Source organism: Pelodiscus sinensis, chromosome 2 (assembly GCF_049634645.1).
Source record: "Pelodiscus sinensis isolate JC-2024 chromosome 2, ASM4963464v1, whole genome shotgun sequence".
Classification (NCBI taxonomy): Eukaryota; Metazoa; Chordata; order Testudines; family Trionychidae; genus Pelodiscus; species Pelodiscus sinensis.
Window position 1 is genome coordinate 81,302,844 of NC_134712.1, and position 13,697 is coordinate 81,316,540.

The following is a 13,697-nucleotide window of genomic DNA, read 5'->3' on the forward strand; positions in this document are numbered from 1 at the left end:
ATTCGTCTCCTTGGCACACAGGTCAAAGGGTCAACACCTATCTTCCCAGAGGATTTTCAATCTTGTAACCTCATGCATAGTGCAATCGTATGCAACGAAAGGCTTACCCCTTCCATCCCAACCACGTGCTCACTCCACTAGAGCCATGGCCACATCTACAGCGTTTCATAGAGGGGTATCTCTGAACGACTTCTGCAGAACGGCGACTTGGTCCTCACATGAGACCTTCGCCAAACACTATTCTATTTCTCTACTCACTTGCTCACATGGTGCAGTGGCGACTGCGGTACTCTCCACAACTGATAAATAGGGGCTCCTTGCCCTCCTTCCGTTTTGGCGACTACTGCTATGCAGTCACCCATAGTAGAGCACCTGCGGGGACATCCCCGAAGAAGAAAGCAAAGTTACTCACCTCCGGTGCAGTAACTGTCGTTCTTCAAGGTGGTGTCTCCGCAGGTGCTCCACTACCCGTCCTCCTCCCCGCTTTGGAGTCCTCTCTCTCTCTGTTCTTGTCTCTTACAGACTTCGAGGCGGTCTTGAGGAACTGGCGGGGGGGTCAGACCGCACGAGACATGAAAGAGCGCGAAAACCGCGAGCCCACGGCACTTGCGCATTCCGGCCGAACACTGCTCATGACAAGCTTCTGTCTGTGGCGCCAGGACAAGCCCAGCACCCATAGTAGAGCACCCACGGGGACACCACCTCGAAGAACGACAGTTACTGCACTGGAGGTGAGTAACTTCGCTTTATTCAGCTCTCATGAGGCCACATCTGGAGTATTGTGTCCAGTTCTGGGCCCCCCCACTACAAAAAGGATGTGGACGGATAAACTTAAACAGGATAAACTTAAAAAACAACAAATGGTCTGGTGGCACTTTATAGACTAACAAAACACACAGATGGTATCGTGTTGTTCATTAAGGCAACCTCACCAATCCAGAAGACACCATAAGTCTGAGAGAACAAGACTACCTCCTTCATTACCTTCTGCTAACACAAACAATTTGTTGCATACAAACAATTTAGTTCATGATTTCGTAGAGGCCAGCGATCACACCTTTCCTCTCTATATGGGAGTTACAGCAAACAATAACTTTCGATGTGAAGGAACTTAGGCAAGGTGAAGCATCTTCGCCTAAGTTACCTATAAGCCGGTGGTTCTCAACTAGTGGTCCATGGTGACTTTTTCGGTGGTCCACAGGAACATTGTCCAAAGCCACATGGCGTGAACAGGCACCGCTGTTAGGCTGTTTTACGCCGTGTTCACAAACATGTGGCGCGTCATCCATTGCGTCACCTAGGATGCAACCATGTTGTGTTGCCGGTAACTTCCATCTGAGGCTCTGAGTATCAGTGTAGCTGCCGCCATCTTGCTGAGCAGTTGCTGTGTCATCCGTCATGTCCTACATGTGCTGTTTTACAGGTGTGATGTAGTTTGTTTATAATGGCAACGACAGGAAGAAATGTCAAGCGCAAGTATTCAGAGGACTACATCAAACTTGACTTCACTTGTCAAGAAAAAGAAGGCGTGGATTTGCCACAATGTGGTGTTCGTTTCAAAGTCTTGGGAAATGACTCAATGAAGCCGGTTAAGCTGAAACTCCATCTCGAAAAGTGTCACCCCAACTTGTTGCAAAAGGATGAAAATTATTTTGAGTGGCGGTTATCAGGTCTGAAACGGCAGCGCCTCGACTCAACAAGTACATTCTACAATAAGACAAGCAATGCAGTGCGCGCTTCCTACGTTGTTACATACAAAGTTGCATAGGCCAAGAAGCCTCATACCATTGTAGAGCAACTTGTGCTCCCCTGTGCAAAAGAGATAGTGCGGCTTGTTCTTGGCGAGGAAGCAGCAAGGAAGCTGAATGATATATCTGTCTCTAGCGACACAGTATCGAGACGGTTAAATGAGATATCACAGAACATCAGTGAACAAGTTGTGGATGAAATAAAGAAGTCTCCATTGTTTGCCATACAATTGGATGACTCAACCGACGTCGTATTGTGCTCTCAGCTATTGGTGTTCGCACGATACATGGTTGAGGGAGACTTCAAAGACGAGTTTCTTTTTTGTAAGTCTCTTGATACTACCATAAAGGCTCAGGATATGATGGAAATTGTTAACAATTTCTTTGAAGTACATGGTCTGGATTGGGTAAATCTTGTGGGTGTCACCAGTGATGCACCTCCCATGCTGGGCTCAAGTTTGGGCTTCCAAATGCTGGTGAACTATTGCCTGATCAACTGAATGCTGTTTTCAAAGGGTTGGTGAAAGTGGTGAATCACTCAAATCATCAGCTCTGAACACCAGGCTGTTCAAAAGATTTTTCCTGGACATGGGTTCTGACTTGGATGTGTTGCTGTTCTACACTTCTGTACGGTGGTTGTCAGCAGGGAACGTATTCACCAGAGTTTTTCAATTGAGAGAGGAGTTGGATTTATTTGTCCAGGCTCAAGGGAAAGAGGAATTCCGAAATGTGCTGATGCAGTCAAATTTAAAACTTGCGTATCTTGTTGATATTTTTGGAATCTTGAACAAACTGAATCTTCAGCTGCAAGGGAAAGGTACAAATCTGTTCTCTCACAAAAGCATCATCAAGGCTTTTCTTGAAAAATTGGAACTCTGGATCGTAAGAGTTGAAGGCAATAATTTGGTTCAGTTTCCATAGGTGGATGCCATGCTCGGGGAAAAGGAAGCCATTTCGGACGCAAATTCTCGATCATTTATGGAATTCCAACTATACTTTCCGGAGGTGGACAGGACAAGGGATAGATTATCTTTCATCAGGAATCCATTTACAACAGATGTTAATAGTGTTCCAGAGGATCTGCAAGAGGAATTCTTGGATCTGAAAAATGATTTTGTGGCTTAAGAGGTGTACCAGCAGTCTACTATAGAGAAGTTTTGGGCCAGCGTGACTGGGAGTTACCCAAATCTGTCAGCACATGCAGTCAGATTTCTTTTGCCATTTGCGTCAACTTATATGTGAGAGACTGGATTTTCGTGTTTGTTGCCCATTAAAATGAAACAGAGGAATTGGCTTGCAGTGGAAAGTGATATTTGTTGTGCATTATCAAGTACCACTCCAAACATTGAAAAGCTTGTCAGTGAGAAGATAATCCAAAAATCTGTTAGTAAAAAATAAATTTCAAACCAAAATGTTCGTTGTCTGCTCTTTTTTTATCATGTCTCAGAATGGAGGTGGTCCATGAAAATGTTTTGATTGGCCTGGTGGTCCGTGGACTGAAACGAGTTGAGAACCACTGCTGTAAGCTGTGTGGCCATGCAGCAGCCAATTTAGCACAAGTGTAAATATAAATTATAATTGATGGCATACTCTGTGTGGTATTTCTATAAATAACCATATATGTATCAAGGAAGGACAAGCGTACTATAATCACTCATTTTTTAATGAGTAAGATAAATAGTAAAATCATATGTAAATTGTCTGTATGAATAGGATTTGTGCTGGTTAACTTTAATATTGCTTATGCTCCTCTTTTATACTTGTGTGTGTTTTTGTTGTGATTTATTTTTACCTGACTATTGTTGAGGGTTGTTGCCTCTTGTTTAACTATGGAGGAGATCACAGGGAAAGTGTTCACATTGGAAAGACCATAGTTGTATTTATAAATTGCAAAAGTGACTGCTACAGAAAAATTCATTACATGATGTTTCTGAGTAAAGTGAGATAGATTCTATGGATGAGGGTTTTTTTTTCTTGTAGGCATTTAAATCTGTTTTCTTAAAAGTTTGTTATAAAATCATAGGTAATGGTATTTGGAGCAGATTAACAAAATATCTTAATTTTCAGAAATGAATTTGGTCCCACTAGGATGGAATGGAACACACACCAAGCTTAGAGTAGTTAAATGTGTTATGGAAATCAGAGGATATGTATCTATTGCCATCTCCTTCATACCAAAATTGACCTAAAAGTTCAATGTTTGTAGTCCAGTTAGTTGCAATGTCCCTCAAATCATGTCTGTATAATCCTCAATCACTTCACTGGCTCCAGCAAATAGTTCAAAGTAAAAGCACCCTAATAAACCCCTTATATATACACAACTTTAATGTTCTAGACAAGAGAAAATGAACAGGAAAGTTGTGGGTGGCCAGGATGTTGTCTTTCGGTGTTTCATTTTCCACTACATTAATCTATTTAATGTTTAGGTATTTGACCTAGGATGTCTGTGCTTTGCATTTGCAAACAGGATTTGTGAGGTCTATTGATTGAAATCATAACAGAAATGATAAACTTGTATGGAGCCAACAGTTGCTGAGTTTGTAATTTCAAACATGTAAAACTGACTTGATGTCAGAATTTGAAACCATGATACACTGACTCACTCTATTTCAACATTCGCTGAGTAGCCGATGAGAAATCCTGTGAACTCCTGCATTTGAGATAAAATGATCACAAGGATCAGAGAGTCCATGAAGTGATTTTACTAAATATTTTAATTACACTGCCAAAAAAAATGAAAAAAGTACAGACTTATTTTCACAGTCCAATAATTATTTTTCAAACTAGAGATTGCTATGAAAATAAGGCAGGAACAGTCTCTTTCATAAAACTGTATTATAGTGGAGTGTAGAAAGAAACTTGATTAGAAGAGAAAAAGATTTTAAATAATTGTTTTTCCTCTAAGTTCTCTGAGCAGCATATTAAATCAGAGAGGGACAGTAAATGAATAACAGATGTAGGACATTATATTAAAATTATGATTGTGACACACATATTTTTACTGAATAGAAGATGTTGGATAAAATATGTCTAATTACTGAAGCAAATATTTTTGCATATGATAAGAAAAGTCAGCAAATATAACAGTTAAAATATTTAATTAATTTGTGTTAAGAATTATTTCCTAATCACAGCAAGATTTAAACATTTCAGTCTGGTAACTGATTTCTGTCTTATTTAAACAATAACTCTCTTCCCAATTTAATGTTAAAAATTATCAGTAAAGTCATTCATGCATAGTTTTGTGACAGATTGTTGTCTGTGGTGCTCATTCTTCAGTGTTGTCTGTCTCCATGTGGTCCTGAAGTTAATGGGAAAACTTCTATTGAGTCCTGTGTTATCCCATCTTCCCTTCTGCTGCATTACTACTCCAATGACATTAAAATTCTGAAGTGTGTGTGTGTGTGTGTGTGTGTGTGTGTGTGTGTGTGTGTGTGTGTGTGTGTGTGTGTGTTGTTGTCGTCTAGCTGTGACTTCTGGTGATAGACTAAACACATCTGAGAGATAAAACAAAACTGATACTGGATACAATAAGGATAGCAACAGGTTACTAATTTTATCCACCCTGTAGAAGCATTATTGAAACAATGAGGTAACAATGTATTTGTTCATGTTACTTTTTATTTTAAGTGTAATAATTTAGAGAGACATAGCTAAAGGAAATAGTCTTTGTTTTACTTTCTTCATCTCTTAGTTTGAAATGAGAGGGGTGTGTGTGTGTGTGTGTGTGTGTTTGTGTTTTAAATACAACAAAAGCTCCTTAGGAGAAGATGGCCTGATGTCATGTGTATATAAATGTATAGTGGAAAATCTTGATATTTGGAAATGGTTCGGGATAATCACATTAACAATTGTAATTTGTAAACACCTGGTGCAAAATTAAGGTTACACATTCCACATTTGTCATTTACTGACATGAGTGCTTAACAGGGTAGTGTTAAGACTATTGTTTTCCCATTTTATATATAGTTTTTTGCATTTAATTATGTATATTTATTTTTTTCTGCTTTTTTTTCTCTTTAAAAAAAGGGGCTGGTGGAAAAGGGGTAATTAAAAACTATAGAAAGAAGGTGCTTCATTTTCTAGGGCTTCAAAGCTACATGGTCTTGCAGAGTAATGTGTTCAGAACATAGTAATTTCATAATCTTGAACTGTTTGGCTAGACAACACCTGAGCATTGCCACCAAGAGCACCAGAATCTAGCCACATTGTGTGAAAATTTATCATAGCTGGTTTTGGGGCATAGCAGGAGATGAAGAGCTTCATAATGCAAGTAACTTCTGGCCTATACATATAACATCCTTTTTTTAAAAATAATGAGTAGTCTTGTGGCATCTTAGACTAACAAAAGTATATAGTATCATGAGCTCTTCTGGATAATACCCACTTCATTGGATGAGTGCACATTTACTTAGATTTGTCTTCAAGATCCTTTACAACTTAACTCCTTCCTACTTCTCACTCTAATCTTCCTTTTTCTCCCTCCCCAATTATTCCAAACCTTTCCTTTATGTTCTTCATATCCCTATTCTGTACCCACCTCCAAACTTTAAGCCACTCAAATGAAGGAACCTCTTTCTTAACTCCGACGATGGTCCCTACATCACAAATGCTGATTCTGAAAAATATTTTAAGTCAATACACTGCAGAAAATAAGTATATTTTAATGAGACAGAATAGGCAGCAAAAGTTTAATTATGTGATTCATGATGGCTCTGACTCAGCAGCTACTATGTGTTAAAGGATGTAAGAAAAAGTGGGAGGAAAAAGTATGGAATCAGTAGTGCAGTATTAACATTGGTACTCACCAGCTCTCTCAGTAACTTTCCATTCTACTCCTACATCCATCAGTTCATAGTGCAAAAACCCAATTTACATGGGCAGCATGTCATGTTTGTTAACTCTTAACAGTGGGGTATAAATGTGTATGTATAAATTGCTAAATTCCATTGATGAGAAAAATACATCTTTCTAGGTATTAATTTCATTAATCATCATTGATTACTGTTCTTGTTTATTCTAGGTCTGATATAAATGGCTGAATGATTATAGATGACTTAAGTACTCTCTCTATTTTGGCAGCTACCGTATGAGTTTCAGACCTCGGTACAGAATTGCTTATAAGACAGTAACAGAACTGGAATGGAGATGTTGTCCTGGTTATAAAGGTGTAGATTGCAGAGAAGGCCCAGCAGAACAACCAAGAACCAGTCTCTTGCCCACTGCACCACCACGAACTATTATGAAGAAAGCCTTGGGTAACTTTTTGTTTGAATTTTGGTATACATGGTCATGTCTAGTTTTTTATTTCATCCTTTGAACCAAAAGAAAAGTGGGTTCTGCTACATGGCTCACTGAATAGTCCAAAACCAATATACAAGATGTTGTATAGTGGGAGGGAATAGCAAAGCAATTACTATATTGATCCAAAGTGTTTCCTGGTGAATGATGAATTATTGGGTGCGAAGGCTGATCATAAAGCTATGCTGGTCAGTAATGGTTCAGGAAATTCCTTGTGGTCAACAATAGAGGTTTAAACAAAGGTTTTAACTGGATTACTGGCTACATTCCACATCCTAATGACATAAAAAGCCAAACACCAGGTACTTAAGAGTACTTAGAACCCTCTCAATCAGCTTTATTTAGCATGGAAACTCTAATAGACTATTGTTTTCCCATTTTTTCCTCCCTTCTTTTCCCTCCCCATCTCCTCAATTTCTCTGCTATTTATTTGGAACCTGGACCCCTTAAACTTCTTTCATCTGAAGAATTGGGTTGTCCCCATGAAACCTCATGATACCATTTACCTTTTTTGTTGGTCTCTAAGGTGCTGCAAGACTATTCGTTGTTTGTTTGTTTTCTATTACAGACTAAAACGGCTACCCCTCTGAGACTTATTTGTTGTAACAGTTTAAAGGTTTTAATATTTTTATCAGAGTGTTACAGGGAAGATGAGTTTGATTGGCATGTCTGTGGAACCAAAAGCAATAGCTGTAATACATGATCATTGTAAATTACATACTAATAATCAGGGCTTGACAAATCATGGCGAATAGATTTCAGCCGGTCACCCCATTCACTGGCGACACGCACATGTGCAATGTGGGTCTTGCGCATGCACAGCGCGGGACTGGCGAGTAGGTTTTGCCACTGTTTGTCAAGCCCTGCTAATAATGCATAATACTTGTGTAGTTTTTTACTTGTAAAAGCCAGTCCAAACATAACTAATATACCCTAAAGCGCCGATAAATAGTAAACCTCAATTGAGATGAAACCCATAAGGGTAAATTATGTTTTCATAAGACACTGCTCCAGTGAGGATAAATGAAGTTCAGTTATTACAAGTTGGACCTCCCTGGTCCAGCACCCTCAGGACCTGACTGGTCCTGAATGAGGGAGTTTGCCGGACCAGGGGAGGTCAATTCCACCCCCTCTGCTCATGGACTCTGAGGTCAGTCAGCAGACTCCCCTCCAAGCTGTAGGGCTCTCCTGTCCCCCACCACTGGATTCCTGACTCTGTGGCCAGCCCCGGGGTCACCAGGGCCATCACAGATGTTGCCAGACCAGAAAGGTATGACATGTACATGGTTTTTAACTTTAGTCTCAGTTAAGTAGAAGACAATGAACCAGAAGGCTTCTGTGAAAGAATTTATTATAACATTTATCAGAAATTAATACCATGTACAACATGTACCATTAGCACTTGTTACGTAGTATGGGTTGGCAGTGAACCGATTGCTATGATTTATGTACTACTTAAAATCTATTTCCAACAAAATAAAATAGATAATGTTGATTCACAGGCAAAGGACAACCAACATTGGCAAGTATTTCAAATAACTAGCAGAACAGTTATGCCTTTGCGTCTTTCCTCACAGACTGATTAAAAACATAATTGTTATAGTAAGTTCCCAAATAAAAATAGGTCACTGCATCTGCACTAGCCACAATTCTGGTGCATATTCACATATGCTTTCTGCAGAATTTCCTCTGCTAGTCTTGACTAGGTAAACTTGTGGCTTCTTTACAACATCCTTCAGTTAAATGCCAATTTTAAAACAAATAAAAATTTGAACTGCATCTCCTTTATTTTGCATCTCAGCATATTCCTCCAAGTTGTTTCTACTCCCTAAACTTGTCACTCTAAAACTTATATTCCTGTGAATCTACTTGTAAACAGTTCCATATAATTTCATGGCTACAAATGCCTCAGATCTGCGACTGCTAAGATCCTTCCTTTTCATACTTTTCCCCAGATCTCACTCTGACAGTTGGAACTCCTTTTCCACAGATTCCCCAAGCCTCACCTCTCCGGACCCCAGCATGTACAGAATAATGGTGTCAGCATCTTTACACACACAGAAGTACTATCACATTACTCCCATCCTTAAAGGCGTCAACCAGCTCTGTTCATTTCAGGATCTTTTAAAAAAAGTCCCCTCGGTGTTTTTAAATCTTTCATGGATTTGTTCCAGCCTGTCTCACTGATTTGTCTCATTCTGCTTCCCTCCTCAATACCTCACCCATTTCCGGTCTCATAACACAGTCTGGTCAGTATCTGAGAGAGAGCCTTATTCATCTGGAACATCCCATGCCATTTACTTGTCATCTGAAGCATCCTTTCACTACCAAACATTTTCTAATTTCTTTTCAAATCACAGCTGAAACCATATTTTTTCTCCTTTACCTGTCCCTCTTGACTTTTCTTTCTTTTATTTGCATTTATTTCTGCAACAATATGATTTAATTCTATAAAGCACTTTTGGATATTGTTGCTTGAAAGGTGCTATCTATGTAAAATTAAACACTACATACTTCTCATTTTTGTAGAGGTGTTATAGCCACGTTGGACCAGGATATTAGAGAGACAAGGTACGTAAGGTAGTACCTTTTATTGGATCAACTTCTGTTGGTTAAACAGACAAGCTTTCAATCTACACAGAGCTCTTCTTCAGGTCTGGGAAAAGTCCTCAGAGTGTTACAGCTACAAGATGGAACACATTGTTTAGCATGAGTTAACAGAAATTATAATAGACCATTCAAGTTGATGTGGCCTGTTAACACTTTTGCAGTCATGGGGGAGAAGGAGTTAGTGGATTATAGATTCTTGTAATAAACCATAAATTAATTGTATAATGCTTAGGCTGGATTTACGCTATAGGGTTAGATTGAGGTAACCTGTCTTGTGGTTGACCTAGCTGTGAATGCATCCTAATTTAAATTTGGCATCTTGCTGATGTAAGTGCCTCTCTACACCACTCTAGTAACACCACATCCCCAAGTGATATAAAATCAGGGGCAATGAAATGAAATCAACACAGTGTCAGTGTATACATTGCATTGCTTGCATCAACTCTTACGGCTTTCGGGAGTCACCCCACAATGCCTTGCACTGACAATACGATTGATACAAGTGCTTGGAGTTAGGATGTGCACCTCTGACACACCAAGTCAAGTATACACACACACAAAGGATTTAATAACTGCAGTGGCTGTCTGCCCATGTAAGTTAGACATGGTCCTGGTCAAGCAAAGGTATGAATGTAAGCTCTCAGGCTGGTCTTTTTTTGAAGGTGTTTATATAGGTTTTCTTAGTGCGTGAGAACAGACTCCAGAACTGAGTAACTGTTTTATGGAAAGTTCTTACCTCTGGATGATGCAATGTTCCTGTCTTTTATACGTTTCACGCAGAAAACAGAAACACCATTATCATTCTGTAAGAGCCAAAAATAGGGGAAGGCATTTCCACAGCTAGTTGATATGAGGCAGCTTACATCACTCAAAAGCTATGGTGCAGACCAGGCCTAATAATTGTGTGTTGATAAAGATAATACATTTATGGCTTATTACAAGAATATGTAACCTCGAATCTCCCCCCAACCCATGTTTTTGTCCTATGACTTCAGAAATGTTAATGGTCCACTTCAACTTCAACGGTCCCTTAAAACAGGAGTGGGGAACTTTTATTCGGTCAGGGGCCATTGACCTAAAGAAAAATCATGTGGGGACCACACACCAGTGAGAAGCAAAAGGAAAAATAAACACTCATTGGCTGGGCCCCAGAGAAGCAAAATAAAAACAGACGAACTAACCCCCACCCAAACAAACAGAAACAAACAAACTTCGCTGGCCATGTCTCAGAGAGAGAGAGAGAGAAACCAAAAACCTCACTGGCCTGGGTCCTCAAGATACAAAAAATAAATAGAAGAAAACCCTTGCTGCTCTGGCTCTCAGGAAACAAACCAACCAACCAACCTCACTGGACTGGCCTGGTTCCTGAGAAGAAAAAAAGGCCCCGTGGCTCTTATTATATTTAAAAGGCAGAGGTGCAGTGGGGACGGTGAGTGCCCCCTTCATCAACTAATTGAATAGTCAATGGAAATTCCATCGACTACTCGATTAGCTGATTAATCAAAATTTAACATTCCTAGCACACACTGGATGCTCAGACTCCTTTGTTCTGGCCCATGCTGAGGCTCAGTACTTCCCCGCGTGCTCTCCCCACAGCAGGGCAGAGCTTGTGCTAGTGCTCCAGCACCACGGGTGGGCACCAAGGAATAGAGACTTGCAGTGTGGCTGGAAAGCTAGCGCCGGCTGGCCATGGTGTGGAGGGGAAAGGAAGCCTTGAGTCTCGCCATGGGCTGGATCAAGGGAAGATGGGGCAGATCTGGCCCACCAGCTATAGCTTCTCCACTGCTGCCTTAAAATATCTGTTAACTTATATTTAATCTGTTCCACCTTGTATTTAGCTGTGGCATACGGAATACTTTCCCCAGACCTAAGAAGAGCTGTGTAGCTTGAAAGTTTGTCTCTTATCAACAGAAATTGGTGCAATAAAAGATATTCCCTCACCCATGTTGTGTCTCTACTATTCTGTATATACCCTTTATATGTCTGTATTCACCTACAGACACAAGTCTGAGTATGTATGAATATATTGTCTGTTATAAATTTGAGAGAGTTTGTCTGTCTGTTCAAGAACTGCTCCTAAACAGCAAGAGCTATGACCACCAGTTTTGGTACAGCTTCCTCTCATCATAACTTAAAGCAAGTTAGGGGTTTGTTAAGGAAAATGGGATGTGCCTGGAATGAGATTGTGTCACATAAAATCATACAGGAAAGAGACAAAATCATGGGGCTGGCGGGGAGCACCCTCTTCCAGGATTGCCTTAGCCCTGAGCCTCCCACCCCTAAGGCACACATCAGAGAGGGTAGGTGGGGGGCTGAAGCCCACACCAGATTCATACTGGAACACTGCTGGCAGTGCTTCATCAGGGAGCAAGGGGAAAGAGAATTTTGCTGCATTCCTCATTCTGGCTGGGAAGTGCAGGAGGCAGATGAACCCTGGCCCCTTTGGGGAACATGCAGCCTTTCTCCAGCTGTGCCTGTTGGAGCTACAGAGACCATGGAAAGGTGCTTCTTACCTGACCCCAAGCTGCTGCGGTGCAAGAGAGCTGGGTTAGTCCTCTCTCTCCTCAGGGCAGCCTGCACTCTGAACCCCTCATCCCAAGTCCCACCCCAGAGCAATGATTTAAATCAGGGGTGGGGAAAATTTTTTGGTTCAGGTGCCACTTACCCACAGAAAAATCAGCTGGAAGCTGCACACAAGTGAGAAGCCCCTGACAGAGAAGGAGAAAGACACTCCCCACTTTTCTTTTCTGCACCAGAGTCGTGGAGGGCCAGGCTAGTAGATGTTGTGTGTTCCAGTCCTGCAGGTGGGTGGCTGGGTTGGGGCTGGAGTGCCAGCGTGGGTTCCCCAATTCTGAGCCTTGAGGGCTGGATCCAGGCAAGCTGGGGGCCACATCCAGCCCCCAGGCTTGAGGTTTCCACCCCAATTAAACTGAAGCATGTGCACTTTCATTTTAGTTTCCAAAAAACAAAAATGAATGGAGCTAAGAACCCAAGCAATGCCAGGTAAATCTTCTAGTCTTACTATAGATCTTCTGTGCTCCATTTGTTCAAGAACGCCTCCTGAACAGTAAGAGCGAGGACCACCAGATTTGTTATGCAGCTTCCTCTTATCATAACTTAAAGCAAAGTCAGAGTTTGGTTGTGCCAGGACAATGGGATGTGCCTGGAATTTGATTGTTTCTCAGAAAATGGAAAGGGAGGGGCCTGGCAGGAGGGACATTTACACTGCAGAATGACCACATAGGGCAGCAAGGGGCCAGAGACGGGGACTGGGACAGCTATAACCATATTGGACCAGCAAGGGTGGTGAAAGGGACAGCTATCTACAATATATTTCAGAGAGTTTGTCTGCGTGTCTGTCTGTCCATGAGCTGGGGAACATGACCCCTCCCCCAGCTGTATCCACTGCAAGATGCAGCAGCCAGGGAGGAGTGCTTCTCACCTGACCCTAAGCTGCGGCGGCGAGGGATGCCTGGGGTTGTCCCCTCTCTCTGGGGCAGCCAGCATACTGAACCCCTCATTCCCAGTCCCACCCCAGGACTATGATTTAAACACAACCCTCCTCCCCAAAAAACGTTATTTGAGTTAAGGACACAATCAACACTGAGTAGATCTTTTAATATGTTCTATGTAAATTGTTCACTATATCTTGCCCATATATTACCTTGCAATGGAAGTGCAGTTATTAAAGAACTGAGTTTCAACTATAAGACTAAATTTTTACCTTTGTTTGACAAAAGCAAATAAATTGTATTGTGATCTAATACTTTTCTTTGTATGTGAGAATTTCTGTTTTCATTTTCTATTTTTTGCTTGCAGAAAATGCACATAAGTAGAGCTAGAACCATGGAAATTATATTACTCCATCATATAAATGGGCTTAGACCTTGGTTCAGCAAGATATTTAAGGGCAAGCTTAACTGCAAGCCCATCCATGGTCCCACTGCAGTTAGTGCCTTATTCGGAAGTATTTCAGGAGCAGGAAAAAAAAGCAAAGCTGTTTTCTGCTTATAGCATGACCAGTATTAATTGTTATGA

At 41.0% G+C, this 13,697-nt stretch overlaps 1 protein-coding gene across 1 annotated transcript in view; it reads left to right on the top strand.

Annotated features, from left to right (window-relative positions):
• The window catches only part of EMILIN2 (elastin microfibril interfacer 2), a 58,518-nt gene that overhangs the window by 17,707 nt on the left and 27,114 nt on the right, over window positions 1–13,697 (top strand). The window contains exon 3 of the mRNA XM_006139031.4: window positions 6,831–7,006. Coding sequence (XP_006139093.1) covers window positions 6,831–7,006 — 176 coding nt within the window. The remainder of the gene's footprint in view (window positions 1–6,830; window positions 7,007–13,697) is intronic.